Source organism: Xiphias gladius, chromosome 21, assembly GCF_016859285.1.
Source record: "Xiphias gladius isolate SHS-SW01 ecotype Sanya breed wild chromosome 21, ASM1685928v1, whole genome shotgun sequence".
In the NCBI taxonomy this organism is placed as follows: Eukaryota; Metazoa; Chordata; class Actinopteri; order Istiophoriformes; family Xiphiidae; genus Xiphias; species Xiphias gladius.
The window spans coordinates 4,879,919-4,899,948 of NC_053420.1; the positions used below are offsets into that span (position 1 = coordinate 4,879,919).

The window sequence follows — 20,030 nt, forward strand, 5'->3', positions numbered from 1 at the left end:
ACCACTGAGCGCTGGCTGGGAGGGGGAAGAGGGGGGGGCGTAGAGCCGTCGCCGGGAGCTTCGTGCGTAATTTGGCACCTGGCGAGAAAGCGCACAGACGGAGCCAGAGACACCCCGACAAGGACGTCCCATCCCCCAATTAACTCACGAAACAAGCCTGATTGGTCACAGCTGCTTTTTGCCGAGGCCGATGCTGCTTTGCCTCACGGTCACTCGGATGCACGTGCACCTGTACACAGCAGAACCCGCTGCCGTTCATCGTGCCCGTCCTCTCGCTGCGCTTCGAACATGCCCCCGAAGGAGCAGACCCATCAGCGTGGGTAGGTACAGCGCGCACACACCGACACACACCTGTCTTTGAGCGGTCTGCGGTCCCGCCATTCAAACAGAGGCGTCGTCCAATCAGCTGTTGGATACACCACTCATCCGGATGACGCAACAGTCACGTGGTTCCAAGTAATATTTTCGATATTTCTGCGCGCGAAACCTGTGTGTACTTCACTGCGGGTCAGTTACGGAGGTTTGTGGACAAGGATTTTTGCAAAAAATACTTTTTTTTGTATAAATGTATCCGTATTGGGGGGAAATGAGCAATGCCTTCGTGAAAGTATGTTGGATCCAGGAGATATGTATTTATTTTATTTTTACGCTTCTCGCTCAGCGTTGGGAATTTGTCGTGTTGGACCTTCCGTGGGACAGAAGTTGCGGAAGGGGAAGATGCCCGTGAATTGCCATAGAGCCCTGGTGCCTTTAGCAAATGCAAGGAAAAAAATCAAACACACAGTGGCAGGACGAGTGGGAAGACGAGAAGGTAGGCTCCACTTTCTCTTCCTCACCGTCACCTTACTGTGGCACCGCGTGCTGATGGGGAAACGTGGGCAGGGAATGTGGCAGACGAGCGCAGTTTGAAAAAACATTTACACATTGGCAGTAAAAAAAAAAACTTGCTCCAGGTGGCGTCACTTTCCTTCCAAAATGTTGCTCCGAGTAAAAAAAATCATCAGGTTTGTTCATAATTATCGGAGCGTTAAAAAAGCCCAGTTAGATTTTTCTCAATGCAGGTCAAAGACCTCCAGACGTAGTGACATGTTTTGAACATACTGCAAGCAGCTGAGGAGGGAGGGAAGGGGATAAAATGGTGCGGGAGTTGACCCAGCGACGCATCTCACCGACTCCCTCCGTCACAAATCAGAGCTCCGACAACCCCTGTCTCTTAAAAATGACGTTTCTAAACGACTACACTGCGAGAGCAAGTTGTTTCTCCACGACGCATAATTGCAGCCGCGTCATGTTTTTCCGTAACACACTGAGGATACGTCGTTGATTTACATAGTTGAAATATCCGACCTCGCAGTTCAATATGCACTTTCAGTGGCCACAGCTTTATTTTGGTTCTGTTTTTATTCACTCACAGAACCTGGTTAAATTCCCTGCAAAGTGTACTTTCCAGGAGGAAGGGTTGCCTCTGAACATCTACACCAAGTGTGTTCGTGGCTCGCACCGTTGCTGTTGTTTACCTTTTTATCGCACAGCGGCTGTGAAGTTGCCAGAGAGACTTCATAAACGCGGAGCATCGCGTTGTTTGTTTTCTTGACATCGTTGAAGTTTCAAACTCTTGACATTTTTTTAAAAGGCGAAACGCAATCTTGAACACTCACACACACACACACACACACACACACACACGCGCGCGCGAGACCAGCGTTATCTTTGAAAACAGTTCAGAAGAGAAAGTGACGGGGGGTATGTGAAGAGAGGAAGAGCAAGGCTGTTTATCATGTTGTGTTGCCGTGCTGCTTGTGTTTCTCCTTCAAGGGCAGAGAGAGGAGAGATGAAGGTTCACACAGTTGACAAACGGCAGGAAGTTCATTCCATTGTCTGACTTGCTGAATTCCTCCCGTCGCCAGCTGTAGCTGCGCTGTAAATACCCACCGGTATTTACGTATTAACAGTGAAGACAATGACAACTGTAATTCTATAACGATAGTTCTGCAAAGCCCCAGATGACAAATCAAATGAATGGCTTTTATTTAGATTGTATCTAAGCATTAAGGCTAAGGAAAGACTGTGAATTCCGTAAGATACTAGGCTGGTTCAACAGCAGTTAGAAACTTCTTTTGTTTGTGGTTTTGAATCTACGTGATGCAAAATGCAAAGACTTCTAATACATGTTTAAAATATCTTTGATTTAAGGGTTCTTGGCCTTCAGAAAGTAGTACTTTTTATCTCGATAACGGAATACATCACTAACACCGTGACTGTTTATCCCACGGAAAATCCACATTCATCCATCCACCCTTTTAAAAGAAACTGTAAAGACAAAAACTCATAAAAGAATCTGGCTCGGTGTTGTGCATGAAGCTGAGCAGCTTTTTATCTGAGAAAATGTAATTAAAAACAACCAAGTGACTGAATTCAGTTTATTTTTCAAGGTTCGTTATCTTTCCTCTCTCCTTCGGTCTTGATTTCATTAATGAAAACTATAACTACAAATAAAAAGAAGAAAACGAGACTATAACTAAGTTAAAAAGTAACCTTGACGTAAAAATAATGTGAAAGACGGACAAATGGACATGTTTTAATAAAAATCCTTTTTCAACAACCTGCATCTGTGGAATCAGACTGTCGCTCCTGGTTACTAAAACATTTTCCCTCCGCTGACCAAAATATCTCTTCTTCAGAGGATGATTTAGCCGCTTGACCTGTTGCACCGCTGTTAATAAGCAACTCAACTCCGATCTGACGTTACCTGTTCTTGGAAGAAGCAGATCTATGGACTAAATCCATCCACAGTCCACTGAGAATAAGACAAGAGGCGGCAGCAAAACAGCCGTGACAAACTACGGGAACATGCGGGCAGCACGCCGACATTTAAGGAAAGGTGAGCTAATGTAACAGGTATCATGTGATGCGGATGTGGCGGTAACAGTAACGTTACTCTCAGTCGGCCATCTTTAGTGTTGCCATCAGGAGGAGTGAGTAAGTTCCAGGATTAATGTCGGTCTAAATCGTCCTCTAGATGTTCGCTAAACGCCTCCTCTCAAACGAGACCCAGGAAATGAGGAGCACTTTAGTGAACAGGCGAGTGAATCCAGCCTCTGGACGACTCACTGCTCCGCAGCGAAGAGCGCAGGCGGCTGCAGTAAAGCTTGGTTAGCAGGAACAACTGTACTGGAGTAGATCAGAGAGAGCGGTTCTCTTCAAACACAGTTTGGAAATGCTAACCGGGTTTACTGGGGTGAGTCAGTCTGCGCTGCCGCAGAGCGGCGTGACGCGGGCACCTCGCGAGAGACACCCGTATCCATGGTAACCGTACGCAAAGAGGGCGACGGCTGTAAATGTGCATTGAAGACATATAAATGAAAAATGACGGAAATGAGACAAACATGTTACTGATGAAATCCAGACTAAAATGTCTTTAGTTTTGTAACTAAAACTAACAAAAAATCAAATGACTAAAATTTGACTAAAACTAATACACGTTTTCGTCAAAAGACTAAAATTAAATCAAAGCCAGTTACAAAAATTAACACTGTCCTCTTTCGAATTAACATTTAGTTGGTAATTTTCCTTTAACCCCTGCTTCTCTGACTCATTCTCTGTCCGGTAACATTTCAGACAATGCAGCTGCTTATTAGTGGCGCTGCTAGGTTTTGCGTTTGGCAGCTTTTCAAGCATTCGTCCTCCGCAACCTTCTCAGCTTGATGGCATTTTCTAATGGGTCAGGTATTGATAGGCCGTGTCCCTATTAGGTAAAACTACCAGTGAATCTGTGTCTGCAAAACATGTTTACATCAACTTTACAATAAAACAACTAAAAAATATAAGAAATAAACCCTAAAACTAGGGGGGAAAAAAATGAAACATGCCAAAGTACCTAAAGAGTTTTGCTCCAAAATGACAAAACAAACTGTCTAAAAAGTGGTTAATTTGAAATGATAGTAGCTTTACAGATGGTTTGGATCCTCTGTATATTAAATAATAAAGTTTAAGCAATTATTTTTCTAAACTGGTTCTGCCAATTTGAAAAACAACCTCTTTAAAATTACATTTACTGGAGGGTGGAAAACACAACTGTGGGCTCCATCAGTCTTCAGTAAAAACATTGTAGGTGGTTTGTTTTGTGCCAGCAGCTGCTTACGCCTGTCTGTCGAGCCACATCTGTCCCTGACACTGAAATCCAACTGTCCGGAAACATACAAGAAAATTAACGTGATTTTTAGAATTTCATCGACGCACACAGATATTCTTCAGGATGAAAGGGGCCTCCCTGTCCTCCGACCTCCAGCTGTCAAATGAGACTTTACCGAATGAAGCAGCAGATGCCGGACTCCTGTGAGACAACCGTACACTTCACCGTCCAACGTGACAGCTGCAGGTGTCAGTACATTTTGTGGTTTTCTATAGATATACATTAAAACTGGGAGAATATCACCTTTTTTTTTCCCCCTTTAGGTGTAAATTTTACGTACCTTCCCTCGTAGTTCATACACCAGCCATGAGAGCTCAGCACACTGCAGCTAAAGACGACGCACATACGTAGACGATAATCAGTCGGACAACAAGCGGTTTGACAACGCATCTGCAAAACGCTGCAACGAAATAAAAGACGGGCAAATAGAGAAACGCATTCGGCAATTTGACAACGCGTTTGCAAGCGTAGCGAAACAGGCTGCAGATACAGACGAGACAACCGAATGCAGGAAACGCAACTGAACACACACAAAAAAGAAAGTAAGAAAGAAATGCGCTGTGAACTCAGACAACGCAGCCACATAGAGAGGTATGCTGCAAATTCAGAAAACACAACTAAGTACAGGAAACAACCAGAAACCGAAAAGGTTTCCCAACACAGACATCACAACCAAATACCAACATCGCCGAGTACAGGTTTCCAAAAACAGGTTGTATTTTTTTATTTACCCCTCGTGCAATAAACACTTGTAATTCTAATACACCATCAAGTGCCCCTCGCTTCTCCACACAGCTAATTACTTCATCTTATCCCTGTTTCTTTGTTTTTAGCAGATGGACCTTTTTATTTCATTCTTCACCGCGTGTATATAACGTCAGCACTCGAACGATCTCCCCGCGTTTCTATCCCGTTCGCGTTTTTACGCTGCATTGGTGCGAAAACAAGACAGATCTGGTCCTAACTGACACTCTTAACAGATACTCTTCGTGCCCACATGGGGCTAATCAAATGTTGGACACTCAAAATCAAGTTTTTGGTTGGACAATCGCTTCACACCCTCGGCAGCCTTTCCTTTCCTTTACTTTTTACATACCTCATCTAACCCCTGCACAAGCCGCGAAGCAGCTCTCGCAGTCCAAACACAACAGATTTGGGTAGAGACATAATTACCTTCTCTCCTTAGTTAGCCCCAATTAGCACATTTTACACAAACTGTGAAGATCAGAGAGGAAATCTTACATCTTAGTTTTCTCCCCCTAAAAGCTTCATAATGAGTTAACATTCCCAAAAATATATCTGGGAGAGCAACTTTGGTGCTTAATGAGCTGAGGAAGTGTTGCGTAAGCAAGTGGGCTTTTGTCAGGTGCAGGAACAGTTTCTCGCTTTATGGCTCAAATCCACGTGAATACCCCACAGCCTGTTTCTTCTGCGAGGTGTAAGAGGTTTTTAAATTCAAATCCTCCTTAAATTCCCAGCTAAAGGGAAAACAGTGACATGTTAAGGCAGAGTGCTAATGTGAAAATAAATTGGTGGGGAACATGCAAACGGGTGAGAGGAGTGGGCTTGTGGCAAGAAGAAATAAAAACCACATTCGAGAGCAGACTGAATTAAATGTTTAAATCAGTGCAACAGTTGAACAATACAGTTTCAGAGGCTGCTTTCTTGTCTTTATACATGGTTATATGGTGTACGACGGGAAGACAGCGAATTGATTCAATCAAGTGAAGTAATACTGCGTCATGTCAGTCATGCTGCAGCGACTACCATCAAGATGACCTTGTGGAGGCTCTTCATCCTAATCCTCACCCAGTGAAGATGGTTAGGAAAAGCCCGAGGCTGCGATGTGCAGCTCCCTGTGGTGTCAATTTTTTTTCCAGAAAAAAACAAAACAAAGAGACGCTCCCGAGATCTTACACTGGAGAAATATTTTACACAGATGGGCTGCATGATGAATTTAATTTTAAATATTTCCTTCAGAAGTTTGAGATGAAATACGCATCCCTCAGAGAGTGAACTCTATGTGCCTCCAACACTTTCTGCAAACTTTTGCCATTTGTAGGTCAGCAAATAACAGAAACTCTCCCATGAGTCGCTTTGGAACTAATTATATTATATGACGGGAAACACTCAAATAGTACTTTTTATTTACCTCAACTGCAGAGAGAGTTACACCTTTGTTTAAAACTTGCTTTCCCAGTTTTTCATATTTTATTAAAACAGTAAGAAGCCACCGTGTTCTCTGATCCGATCCGATTTTTTTCTGGTTTTGTTATTGACAAAACTTATTCCACGTGTACCTGCTGTCTTGATAAATTCAGTATGATGTAAATTACCGCTGCACTAATTCAATCAGTACAATATCAGAGTTATACTCACCACGAAAAGGTCAGATCACCGTCATCAGATTCACCAGCTTCATTACACCGGGCTCAGCCCGACGTCCTTTAAATAGTTCCAAGTGTTTGCATGAGCTTAAATTTTTCCGCTGTCTTGTTAGCCATGTTTTACAATCTGAAAACCATCTATGTTTTCCTGTGAGTAAACCTGACGAAATGATCTGACATTTCCAGTTAGCAGCTTAGAGATAATTGAATTCTGTGACTGTATCAGTCTAGAATTCACTGCTTGAAGTTCCATGACATTCAGACGTTAATAGGAAAACTGGGAATGCTGAATGTTAGAATTTGTGCTGCTGCTTGGTGATACCAACAAAAATATACGACTGAGACAAAGCCGGCGGTGGCTCAGACACCGTGGTTCTATTGCATGGCTCAAATCAAGGCAGTGGAGAACATGTAAACACACACATACACGTACACTCGCACGCAAACAGAGACGGAACATGTGAGCAAGGCTTTCATTGTCTCGGCATGTAGCTGAGCTTTGCCTCCGCTGACATGACAGTTTAATTTTCTCCAGCTGACCTTTTCATATGACACATTCACTGATAAGCTCAGGTAAAGCACACACACACACACACACACAGGCAGTAGCTTTTTTGAAATCTTCAAATTTCAATGCTTAGTAGCCTATTTATGAAACAAACCCTGGAGAAGACTTGGCCAGTACAGATGGAACACACCTTGCATAAAAATGTATGAGCAAGTCAGAGCGACACACACACACACACACACACAAACACACACCAAACACTGCACCACTGGCGCCCTACAGTCACAAACGAACCCACCACACTGCCGATTTTACTGGGAGCTTCTCTCTGAAGATTTTTTTTCTTTCTTGGAGCTTAGCGATGATCGAACTCTTGACCTCAAAACTTCTCAATAGGCCTCTGGCTCCTTGAGCCATTTGGCCAGGACCATTTGAGGTGTGTTTCTTAGACCTTTTGTGTCCATCCTTTGGAAGTCTGACTTAAAAATTCATTAAGCTACCAGACAATTGAACCCAAAACCTAAAGATTTTAAAACCTTCACCTACCAACTTTTTGGTCAGACACTTATAAACTGTATTTCTAAGAGCCTTCGAGTCTTCACTTTGGCTGTTGGACTTCAAAAATTCACAGAGCCTCATAAAATTGAACCTCAGAATTTCCAAGCAGTCACCTAATATGCTGAGCTATTTAGTTAAGGACTGTTTCTCTCTTTTTCGAAGAGCTTTTGACTCTGTCCTTTGAGTGCTGATATGGTGGCCAAGTGGAAAGGCACTGGGGTAACAGGATCATTCAGAATTTTTGAGGTTGTGGGTTTGATCCTCAGGCAACTTATTGTACTTTGAAGTCTGGTACAACTCCAGAGGGTCAGAAGCTGGGGGGTTATGCCATGGAAAACCATGACTGGCTGACATTTTGCTGCAACACAGAGTTGGAAGAATTTCAGATGTTAAGTATGATTTTTCGATACTGGGCCCTGCACTGTCTCCACGACACCGCTGCTGCTCCCGCAGGCTCGGGCCCTGCACTCCTTTCTCCCACTGCGAGTTAAAACATACTTGACATTGCCATTGTGCAGCTTCCCTTTGCCCATTAAGGCTGGGGAGATGCATGTTTCTGGAATGGAATTTTTTTTCTGGAGGGAAAATTGAAATAATTTATTGCCGGGGGGCAGAACTGACGTTCGTAATCAACGTAACTATGGCTGTTCTTCAGCAACACGTTGTGCAATTGTGTGGTCATATATAGCTTCAACAGGTTACTTGCTATTTTGCTTGTTCACTGACCATTTAAAATAAAATAGTACACCGCACCGCACAGTATTTGTGGATTAAATACTCAACACCTGAAATCCCAATCCCTTTAGGCTGCAACCACAGTGCAGTAGCTGGTTTACATGTGCAAAGCTGTGTATAAGGTGAGCACCCCCTACTGTCATTGTACTGTAGGACATTATAAGGTGCCCCACAAGTGCGGTGTAATTGCAACATAGGTGCAGCTTTCTCGCAGGTGGGACAGGATGCTTTCAACTGCTACCACTTTACACGTACAGTGAGAGGAGACAGTCAAGTCCAACACTTTAGTCCAAAGTGAAATATCTAGACGGCCCGCCCTTTTTTTTTTTTTACATTCTCAAGTGCTTCAAATCTTGTGAAACACAGGAAATTACAGAGCAGCTCAGAAGCCAGTGTGCACAAAATCAGGTTTTTGTTTTGCAATTAAAATGTTGTCCCCAAGAGCCTCAAAGTTTGACTTGTAAATTCATAACTGTTAGTTTTGAGGTTGAGTTGCAGGTTGCGTGCGTGCGTGCGTGCGTGCGTGCGTGTGTGTGTGTGTGTCTGTTTGAGAGAGTGTTTGTTCATCTTTTCCATCCCTCACACTGACAAATGTTTCTTAAAAAGGCACAGATGACAGTATGCTGTGCAGTGATTGATCAGTCTCAAACACACACACACACACACACACACACACACACACACACACACACAGCACCGAACAAGCACAAAGCTACAGGTATTATGGCAGTTTTTATTAGCTACAGTGTTATGGCCCCAGTTTCAATAATGAAGCTAAATTACTTCAGACAGTTGGTGAAAAAGGATTATATAGCAGGTCTTATTTCCCCCGACACTACTTCCCCTTTGTATCTGCAACTACATACAATTTAAGTTTTCTTCAAGATCATGTTTTTTATGTTTAGGTTTTGGTTTTGCTCCAAAATTGGCACCCCACATTCATGATAAATACAATCTTGATTCCTCAAGAGCTTTAGAGTTTATTTGCAGATATTTGTGGTTGTTGCGGCTCCCTTTAAATATAAGGCATACATTATGTTTTTTTTGGAGTGGCCAATACACTACCAAACCTTAGTATATTAACACATACACCATAACCTTTATGTCTTTCTTCCAATATTATGGTTGTTTTTCCATCGGTCCACTTTGATTAATGGATTTACCGGTGACTGATGAACACCTGAAAGCAAGTACCTTGAATATAAAGTAGTCAAATAATATTTTCTGTCATTATGAGTGAACAATGTACATCTGAACTGTCCACTGAAACACTGACAGATGCACGGCGTATTATGTGATACTGATGGCTGAAAGTGACTCACTAGCTGCGACTTCAGGCAAAAGATGGTGCGCATTTCGAGGCGACTTTGAACTTGGACAGGCCACGTTGAGACCTGTTTTGACTTAATTGGTCATAATTGGTTCCTACTCTACCCCGGTGTATCAACTATCCCCAAATCCAAAGATAAGCTATAGACACTTTTACAGTTTTTCTTAGTCGTACAACACATTGTTTGAGTTTTTATCAAGCATAAGCCAACTTTTACTTTAACTTTGGGACAAATATGTAAAAAAAAAAAAAAAAAAAAACCGTACTAAAGTAGTTTTTGTTGCCTAACAAGAGTAGGTCAAAATCTAGTATATGGCTGGGCCGCCCTTTATCTGTTTGCTTCTTGCCTACTTTCTGTGCTCCCAGCTCCCCAGGACCTGAGTTCCCAATAAAGCTGTTCTCATTTACATGTTTTTCTGTTTCTGTTGTCAGACAATGGAACCAGTATGACATAGTGACTGAAATGCGGCCCATTGAGACTACATGTTAACCAGCAGGAACTTCCGAGCCATTTCCAAGCTGCTGCTCTGCACTGCTAAAATCCTGATTTTATAACAGCGAGGTCGTCTGTCAAAATCACAATACACATGAAGTTAAAGTGTACCGTCACCCCCGGCTCTCAGCCTAGCTCCACCCACTCCATAATTTTGTTGAGCCATTTTTTTTCCCATGGAATGCTGATTTTTATAACTTTGGGAAGAAATGTCAATAACAACACCAGCACTGATGTGTTTCATCACAGTACAGTCATAGCATTTAGTTAACGTCTCAAAAAACGCGTAAGTGTGCATAACATCTTTAAAGGCAAGAGCTGTGCTGTGATTTCAGCTATATTTACATGTACAATGATCACTCGGAGAGAAAGTTAGAAGCTTATTGATGTCTATGCAGCTGTCGTGGGGTCAATTGAATGTGCCTCCCAAGGGAAAGTCTGAATTCGTGCTCACGGGGCAATACTGTCGATTCTCAACTACAGAAAGTTGCTAAGGTTCGTCCAAAAAGTCACTAGATTTGTTGTTTTTTTGAAAAAAGTTACTAAAGGGGTCTGAAAAGTCGGTAAATCTAGCCACAAAGGGGCTAAGTTGGCAACTCTGCCTGTAAACGCCCCCGATGGTCCTATAGAAACTGTTAACGCCGATTAATTTTGAAAGACTCGGCCGGCTGACCAGTGCTGTAACTTCTTCACGCCGTCAGTCACAGACATTCGCTTTTCTAGGCCTCTCTTTGCTATTGCGGTCCGGCCAAAACTAACTGTTATCTAAACTCTTCACGAGTTTGACAAATGTTGAAAAGAAACACTTCATATCCCCATAATCTTCATTTTGACACTTTTTCAATTCAACACCTTTAATGAGACTGTTCTGATTAAAGACGTTCTTACTCAAAGCTAAACAAGGTTACAGTGTTTTATGATTATTTTTCCCCTTGATATCCTCCAGCACTTTACACTGTTATCCCTGACCTAACCCACTATGTATTATATGATCTTTATTAAAATGACAAAATGCTATAACTATTCTATCTTTTCATTCTCAATTGAATTCCTAAACATATGCAGCTGCACAAAGCTCAATGAGAAGCACTAATCCAGGCTCCTTTCATTCAGTTTGAAATAATTGTTTTCTTTGTGGTAAGTACCCATCAAGCTTAATCCTATCAAGGATAGGAAATGTTGCAACGGATGATAGAGCAACAAATTCCTTTAACCTTCATTTGCCCAGGGAAATGTTGTGCTGAAATCTCAGGCTGATTTTAATGCTTTTTGAAAATGTATTTATTTTTTGTTTGACTACGTAGTCCTGCTGAGATGAGAGGCCTCTATTACAGAGCAGATTTGGCCTAGAAAGCAACATCAAGAGAAATACAAAATTGTGCAGACAAACATGCACCAAAATAATCACAGCAGTAATGATAAGCTGTTATGAACAAGGCAAGCTTGGTACACCAGAAGAGGAGATCTAGAATTTAAAAAACAAACAAACATATAAGTGTGAATAGGAAAGATGTTGAAAGGATAACAGAACAGACATGCTATTAAACAATAAACAGCTTTAAACATGCAAAGTTTCTTGTGTTACCACATCACAGGTGCATGAGCTTGTGTCATGTTTCTGCAGTTGCACCACGGGTTCAACCTCTGAAAGTTTGATGCTGGTGAAACATATGTAGTACATTAACTACATTCAACACTACATTTTTACATTTATCAAAACTGAAAAATAATCCTATAAATTAAAAAAAAAAGGGTAATGTCGGGCAGAGAAATATCATCAAATCTGCAGCTCTAAAGAGCTTTTCAGCCTCTTTTAGCCCATAGTTTTTGTTTTACTGCACATTTAATGTTCGGTTTATAATTAACGCTCTCATCAGCATAATTTCAAGTGGCAGCCAGCAGCTGATTTCAGCTAATAAGCTCTGATAAACCCACAGTACGCTACCCGCTCAGCATCCTATGGCAGACAGACAAAGTTATTGTATAATGTTGGTCTGTGTCTTTTAAGTAGGCGTGTGTTGCCTAACATCAGCAAGCAACGAACATGCACTGCTTGCCTGACAGGAAGGGCTGAATGCTGTCATCTCAACAGAAAATCGTTTTGACTTAAAAAATTCTGGAAAGATATCAGGCAACATATGAAAGCAAAATTAGCTTATAAGGGAAGATCTACTTTCCAAACAGGTGGTGGTTTTGTGAATGAATTCCCCCTGAGCCAGCCTGAGGAGCAAGTCCAACTTTGCATAAATGTCAAGCAGGTGGCGGGTTTCGGGAAATCGACTACCTCGATAAGCAGATCAACAACAAACAGGAATTCTCTCAAGGTAATGCTGTGATGCTGTAATGCTTGTGACAATGATATGCATTACTTCTTTCTTATTGAAAATTGCCTAATTGTCTTGTATTTGTCGAGCGGTGTTGTCATAGGGAGGCTCCAAGCACCACAGTAGAGACTATCCTCACCTTACTGTGGGAGGGAAGATGTATCTTCATCTGCATCACGTAAGAACAGAGGGCTTAGGCACTTTATTAGGAACACCTACACACCACTATATCCATGCAATTATCCAATCAGCTATTCACGTGGCAGCAGTGCAGTGCATAAAATCATGCAGTTACAGGTCAGGAGTTGAAGTTAATTTTCACATTAAACATCAGATTGGAGAAAAAAATTATCTCAGTGACTTTGAGCGTGGCATGACTGTTGGTGCCAGGCGGGCTGGTTTGAGTGTTTCTTTTTCATGCACAACAGTCTCTAGAGTTTAATCAGAATGGTGCGAAAAACAAAAAACATCCAGTGAGCAGCAGTTCTTTGGACAGAAATGCCTTGTTGATGACAGAGGTAAGAGGAGAAAGGCTAGACTGGTTGGAGCTGACAGAGATGCTACGGTAACTCAGATAACCACTATTTACAACGGTGGTGACCAGAAAAGCATCTCAGAATGAACAACATGTCGAGAGAGGTGGATGAGCTACGACAGCAGAGGACCTCGTCGGGTTCCACTCCTGTCAGCCAAGAACAGGAATCTGAGACTGGACCGAAACTGGACAGTTGAAGACAGGAAAAACAGCAGATGGTAGGGTCAGAATGTGGCATCAGCAGCATGAATCCATGGATCCAACTTGTCTTGTTTAAATAGTCCAGGCTGGCGGTGGTGGTGTAATGTTGTGGGGAATGTTTTCTTGGCTCACTTTGGGCCCCTTAATACCAATCAATCATGGTTTGAATGCCACAGCCTGTCTGAATATTGTTGCTGACCATGTGAATCCCTTCATGGCCACAGTTTACCATCTTCCAGTGGTTACTTCCAGCATGACAATGCACAATGTCACAAAAGCAAAAGTCAGCTCTCACTGGTTTCAAGAACAGGACAATGAGTTCATTGTACTTCAGTGCCCCCCAGTTACTAGATCTGAATCCAACAGAACACCAATGGGAAGGCATAGAACAGGAGACTGGAAGCATGAATGTGCAGCTGACAAATCTGCAGAAATTGTGTGTTTGCTGTCATGTCAACATCAACCAGAATCTCAGAAGAAACTTTCCGACATCTTGTTGAACCCACGTCATAAAGAAGTGAGGCTGTTCTGAGAGCAAAGGGAGGTCCTACCCAGTATTAGTATGGTGTTCCTAATAAAGTGCTTGATGAGTGTATAAACCTGTGACAGTTCATCTGCCACCGTTGCTTTATGTTTTAGTCCAGCCCAATACAAGACATCAGTGCAAACAATGAAAAGTAGCCACAAATTTGAACTAATCCCATGTTGTTTAATTCCTCAGTATAATCTCATTTTGGCAAACTGTCCCTTCATTAGATGTTACAGATATAAACAGTTATTTATCAAAAGTCACAACAGCTCACTATGTGTATAGACTGATAGCTTACTGTATTGTCAAATGACATTAAGATGTTATAACGCCTGGCAATATTTTGATTTGGATGTTTGATTTGACATACATGTAAACTGGCATCTAACTTCATGTCAAACCTTCCCCTTTTTATTTATGGTATACAACGGGCCGTGGTGGCAGCAAGTCAAGCAAAATAGTCCAGATGAAAGTTAGTCCAGATGCTCATCTACCCAGCTACACTTTCCAGTTCCACCTGGGGGACCCTGAGGCATTCCCAGGCCAGCTGGGATATGTTGTCTCTCAAACATGTTTTGGGTCTACCCCAGGGCCTCCTACCAGTTGGACGTGCATGGAAAATCTCCAATGGAAGGCTCCCAGGAGGCATCCTGACCAGATGCCCAAACCACCTCAGCTGGCGCCTTATGGCGTGGAGGAACAGCGGCTCTACTCAGAGCTCCCTCCAGATATCTGAGCTCCTCACCCCATCTGTAAGAGTGAGCCCAGCCACCTTACTGAGGAAACCCATTTTTGCCGTTTGTATTTGCGATCTCATTTCTTTATTCATGATGACACAGCATTAACAGCAGTAGTATTTTATTTCTTTTTTTCTATATTTCTTTTTTCTTTTTTTAGTTTTGGTTTTGACTGGACTGAATTGATATACTACATTTATCTAAAGTGCTTTACAATTTGCCTCTTATTCACCACTTCATACGCACTTCCATGCAACAATGGCAGCAAGCTACCATACAAGACGCTAACCTAACCATCAGGAGTACCTGGGGTTCAGAGTCACACTCAAGGATTCTTTGATATTTGGACAAGAAGAGCTGGGGATCAAACCACCAACTAACTATCTGATTAGTGGATGACCCACTCTACTTGCTGAACCACAATTATTTTTTGTTTGTTTGTTTGTTTGTTTCTTTTCATCTGCCAATTTCAGACAACAGGACCTTAAGCTCTGCATTGCAAATTTCTAACTTTTACTCCTGCTTGACTTTTTAGGCTTGCCTGGAAATGGAGAGGAACAAGTAATCCTAAATAGCAATTTGGGGACATCAGTTATGCTAATGATCAACCCTGATGAACACTCAAATACAACATAAAGGCGGCATTCATCAAGTTGCCAGCAATTTATGACACATTTGTGGTGTTAAGAGGGAAAAAAAGAAGTGTAGAAATATGAAAATGTCCCTGTGTGAGCCCCAATTACTAGATAGGAATTGGCACCAAATATTAAATATGATTACTTTAAGTTCCCGTTAACCTGTCAGATCACTTCTGTTGCCTAAAATTACAGGATTATTTATAAAAAATCCATACACTGTTCATCTGATGTGGTTGTAAACACTACAATTAATAATGTGAGTCAGGACTTTAAACTCAGTCATGTGCTGCTGACAGTCACAACACAACAACAAAAAAACGTGCCATTGTCCAAATACATATGGAGTGCACTGCAATTATTATTGTTGTGTTCATTTTCTTTCTTGCTGCCATAATTTTTCACCATCTGCTGGAAAAATTTGGTTTTTAAACATGGGGCCTTGTATGATCACACAAATTAGGACAACATGTCGGTAATGAGCACTGGTGGAAGTCCAAATTCAATCAACACGGAAGTATGGCAAGTATGTGTAATCCACGTCCAATCTGATGAGATTTTACTTAGGTTAATCATATCGTATCAAACTAAACCTCATGGCACAACCATGCCTTGCCAAATTCACATCAGTAGGCATGTATTCCAAATGATCTTGATACACTTTACTAGATATCCAATGTAATTTAAGGGGAAGAAAGGAAATAAGAAATGCTGTAAATTTTTATTTTTCACACTGGTCCTATGCAGCATTCTGAGAGAAACTCAAAGGCTAGGGATGTGACTCTCACTGGGCCCTTGTGCTAAAAATTTATTTATTCATGGAACTGTAAACTGCTTTAAACTGTAAACAGCAATGATGTCCAGATAATTAGGATGGTATTATACAGCTCTTGTTTTTGACCCAAAAGGTCTAGCACTCCTTCGCACACACTGTTCGCTAGTGTCTTCCAAAATCATTACAGATTCTGTTCTGCCACTTCTATGGTTAAGGTTTGGTCAGGTTAAGGCAACAAAAACTACTTGGTTAAAGTTTGGGAAATGGTTAAAAAAAAAAAAAAACTATAATATGAAAATATTGACTCTTCCCATATCAAAGACACAAACTTGTTGACCCAACCACCCACGTAACCTCTTCCCTACAATTAAAAGTTCTGCGCTGCAATAACATCGTCATGCTACTTCTGCCTTTATTCTTGACAGACAAGAGTTATTCACGCCGTGACAAGAGGTGGCTTGTCTGGAAACCAAAAACATAGGTTGTTTTGAGTGGCCAATGCTGGGATTCAATCTTCAATCTGTTAATTAGACATTTAATTACAACTATTGGGAGGTACTTGGGATTTCCCATGTTTCCTTATCCTCCTTCTGCCTTTTAAGACACACGTTAACACGCTGCATCTACTGTATATTTATCTGAAACATAAAATTTGGAGAGATGCAAGAGACACTTCTTGGCATAGTTTCAAGTTGTATGAGATGTCTGTTTCGCTTGGCAGGAATCAGTTGTTACTCTGTTGTTTTCTTGTGAAGAAAATAAAACTTTTCCTTCTGAAGCTTGTTTGAAAAAAAAGATACCAAAATGTTTAAGTCCCCGGAGGCAAGCTTGGAGAGATACCTTTAACCAGAAACCTGCCTGTCAGTTGAACATCTTTGATGCTTTTTTTCTTTCCTTTTTTTTTGTTAAAAAGCTGCTGGATTTCCCCCATTGACTGATTATTGTCAGAAAATCTAGGCCGGATCTTCTTTTGTCAGACAAATCACTGCAGGCGTTTCCCCTGCTGTACATCAGCTGCCAAATCAAGAGATTCTCTGTTTTAATGTTAAAAGTTTCTCCCCTCCTGTGCTCAGGTATCTCCTTCTTCATCACTTGAGGATCACTTCAGTCATTTTTTGTAATTTGAGCTGGGTCCGTTAGGTACAGTGTTGGGAAATTGTAACATCAAAGCATACAATGATAATTTAGACATCAGCGTGCTTCAGATATTGTGTCAACAGTTTGGGGAACCCCTTTCCTTTTTGAACACAGCAATGCCCTCGTTACCGACCTAGATCCATTAAGAAATGCTTTTTCCAGTTTGTTTTGGAAGAGCTTGACTGGCCTAGGGCAAGTAGGTCAAGTGGGAATTCGGACTGAAAACAGCCCTGTGTTAAAAGCAGTGCATCCCCTTGTAAGTGCTGTGTTTTCTCTTCAGTACTGTTTTCTGATTGAAAACCCAGCTACACCCCAACAGTGACCAACCACACTGATGCTCTCGGAGCTGAATGGGAGCAAATCCCAGCGGTCATATGGTGTCGAAGGCCCTCATGGAAGAGTGGAAGCTGCTGTGGCAGCAGATTAATGTCCGTGGTTTTGGAATAATGCGTATTATTTGGCTGGCCACGTACTTTTGGCCACATAGTGTAGATCGTACAAAACAGAATTGGAAAATATTACTCAGGAATGTTACATGACATACGAATATTCCAAATTTACTACTGTCAGTGTTTTCTGTAGCTAAACATCATGACATTACAATTTCATGACTTTTGTTCTCTGATGACATTGAAAATTTGCTCAAATGTTTTAATGCTTGGAAAACTAAATTTTCCATTTCAGTAGTTTTTTCAGGATTTCCCTGACTGCAAGGACCCTCTGTTATTAAATGTTTACTGTCCGTAAATACTTAACTTGTGCACTGTTATCTTCCAGCCATTTATTTAAAGTGTGTATATGTGCGCGTGTGTGTGAGTGAGTGTGTGAGTGTGTGTGTGTGCGTGTGTTTGTGTTTGGAGTGGGGTGGGGGATACTATATGTAATAAAGGATACTGTATGTTCAGTCCCTAACTTTGTGAAAGTGTCATTTCAGGGTTGATATTACGAGCGAAGGCGAGAAATGAAAACCGAGTTAAAGTGAGCAGCAGTGAGGGGTAAATTTAAAGGTCGGCATCTACAGTAGTACACGGCTGCTGGACAACTGGATTCATTTTCTACCTCTCTCTCTTTCTCAATCCCCTGATGCTGCAACGTCTCCATCAGACAGACACACACGATGCACTGCACATTTAACCTCTCTTCCTCTTACACCTACAAACACAAATACATGCTTTTAAGCTGGTGTGCGTCACCTAATCTCCATAACATTCAAAGGCTCTCAGATTAAGGACAGTTCGTCCTTCAGACTGAAGAGCAAAACAACAGTTAACTGCCCCAGGTCAGAAGGAAAGTATTTGGATTTTCTTTCTTGCAAGTTTCTATGTTGCCGAGCCCGCTAAGCCAGCCCAGGGATTCAAACTAGTACCCCTCTAGTCTAGTGGAAGATGGACAAGGTAGAAGTTTAAGGGTTAAGCAGTAAAATGCACATCGGCGTGACTGAGACTTGCATTGCAGCCACCATCTGGTAAGCAATGAGACAGACCGTCGGCTTCAGTCCTCAGAACGCCCGAAACAAACTGGTCTTTACATCTTGTATTCAAGTGTTTATAGCTGCTCTGAAGAGAGAGCGGGGACACGTCGTCACATCTTTTGCTGCCCTTCATTTTTCTGTAAATGTAACAAAACAGTAAACAACCTTTGGTGGCAATGCTGGAACTTCTGTGCACCAAAAAGCCAAAAAAAAAAAAAACCCCAAAACAAAACAAAAAAACCCAGCAGGAGCAATATTCTAGTTCATCAGTGTGTTGTGTGTCATTTCACATTGGTTGGTTCGCAGCAGCAAGGAGTCACAAAGTGGCATTTTGGTCAAACATTGCGGAGACTTTGAGAATTTTTGAAGCAACCTGCCTTTGAACGCCGAACCTCTGAGCCATCTAGGAGCACCATATCTGATCTTTCTGTTTCTGTTGTGAGACAACCGCATGGGGCGCTAAATAGTGATCTCGGGAAACTAAAAGCTCATAAACCGGAGAAGAGCAACTCCTGGGTTGTTGCACTGAGCCATAACTAAAGTAATTATTTTTTTTCATTATTATTACATCATCTGACGTAATAAACATAAATACATCTTAATGACAATAACTTCATTGTGCGATCAGTTATATGGACAAGTTGCAAGAAGCAATAGGAAACTGGCTTCTTATCTTTACTGCCCTGTACCCCCCTTTTTACGCTGATCCTATACTGTATCAATTTGTGTGTGTGTGTGTGTGTGTGTGTGTGTGTTTGGAAGAAACATTTACGATATTGCTCGTTCCTAACATCAAGAGTAAGTTGAGCACAACACCATCCTGACAGCACCATTCATTCTGAGCAAACTGCCTCCACCATCTGCTGCACTGACGTGGAGCTGAATGTTGAGGATTTGCTGTGTGCGTCGGTGTGTGTGTGTGTGTGGGTGTGTGTGTGTGCGTGGCTGTGTGTGCTTGTCACAGCAATAAGAGAAGAAAAGAGCCTTCTCCATTTCAAAGCTGTCTCACTCACATTTAAATCAGTTTCAGTGTCCAAATCCTTCAGGTTTCTGTAAACTATGAGTTCTGTGCCTAACAGGCATGACTTATCGAGTGCTATTGATCACAGTTCTCAGTCTCATATGAGACACGAGAACAGATTCGCCGTTGAAACTACTGTCTGGCGCAAGGTTTGACGTAAACCTTCATTATTAATGCATAAGTAAAGTAAATCCAAGACACACAGCAAACACATCAGCACGGGATTAATGCAGCAGTGATGGATTCTCTCATTTGAAATTAATGCCCCTTCACTTTAGTGTGACACATCCTGGGCGCTTAGTGTAATCAGCCAGTCAGCAACCATGCAAAGATGAACAGGTACGAGTCTTCGGTCTCATTAACGCTGATGAATTTCTTTCATTTTAAAAGCAAGACATTCACCATTTCAATGACTTGAATGCACTTTAAAAAAAAAAAAAAATTTAAATTAGAGAAGGTTTT

At 41.7% G+C, this 20,030-nt stretch overlaps 1 protein-coding gene across 2 annotated transcripts; it reads left to right on the top strand.

Annotated features, from left to right (window-relative positions):
* The first annotated feature begins 171 nt into the window (after positions 1-171).
* Positions 172-16,957, top strand: LOC120783045. 2 transcript variants are annotated; one of them, XM_040115721.1, is made up of 4 exons: positions 172-320; positions 662-811; positions 12,388-12,527; positions 14,383-16,957. In XM_040115721.1, exons 1-4 carry the CDS (start codon positions 191-193, stop codon positions 14,635-14,637), a joined length of 675 nt encoding a protein of 224 aa, XP_039971655.1. In that variant the 5' UTR covers positions 172-190; the 3' UTR covers positions 14,638-16,957. The 2 variants fall into 2 exon arrangements, 1 of the variants encoding a protein (XP_039971655.1); XR_005706293.1 differs by lacking the exons at positions 12,388-12,527; positions 14,383-16,957 and adding an exon at positions 1,816-2,393 and having other exon boundaries at positions 172-520.
* The last annotated feature ends 3,073 nt before the right edge of the window (positions 16,958-20,030 follow it).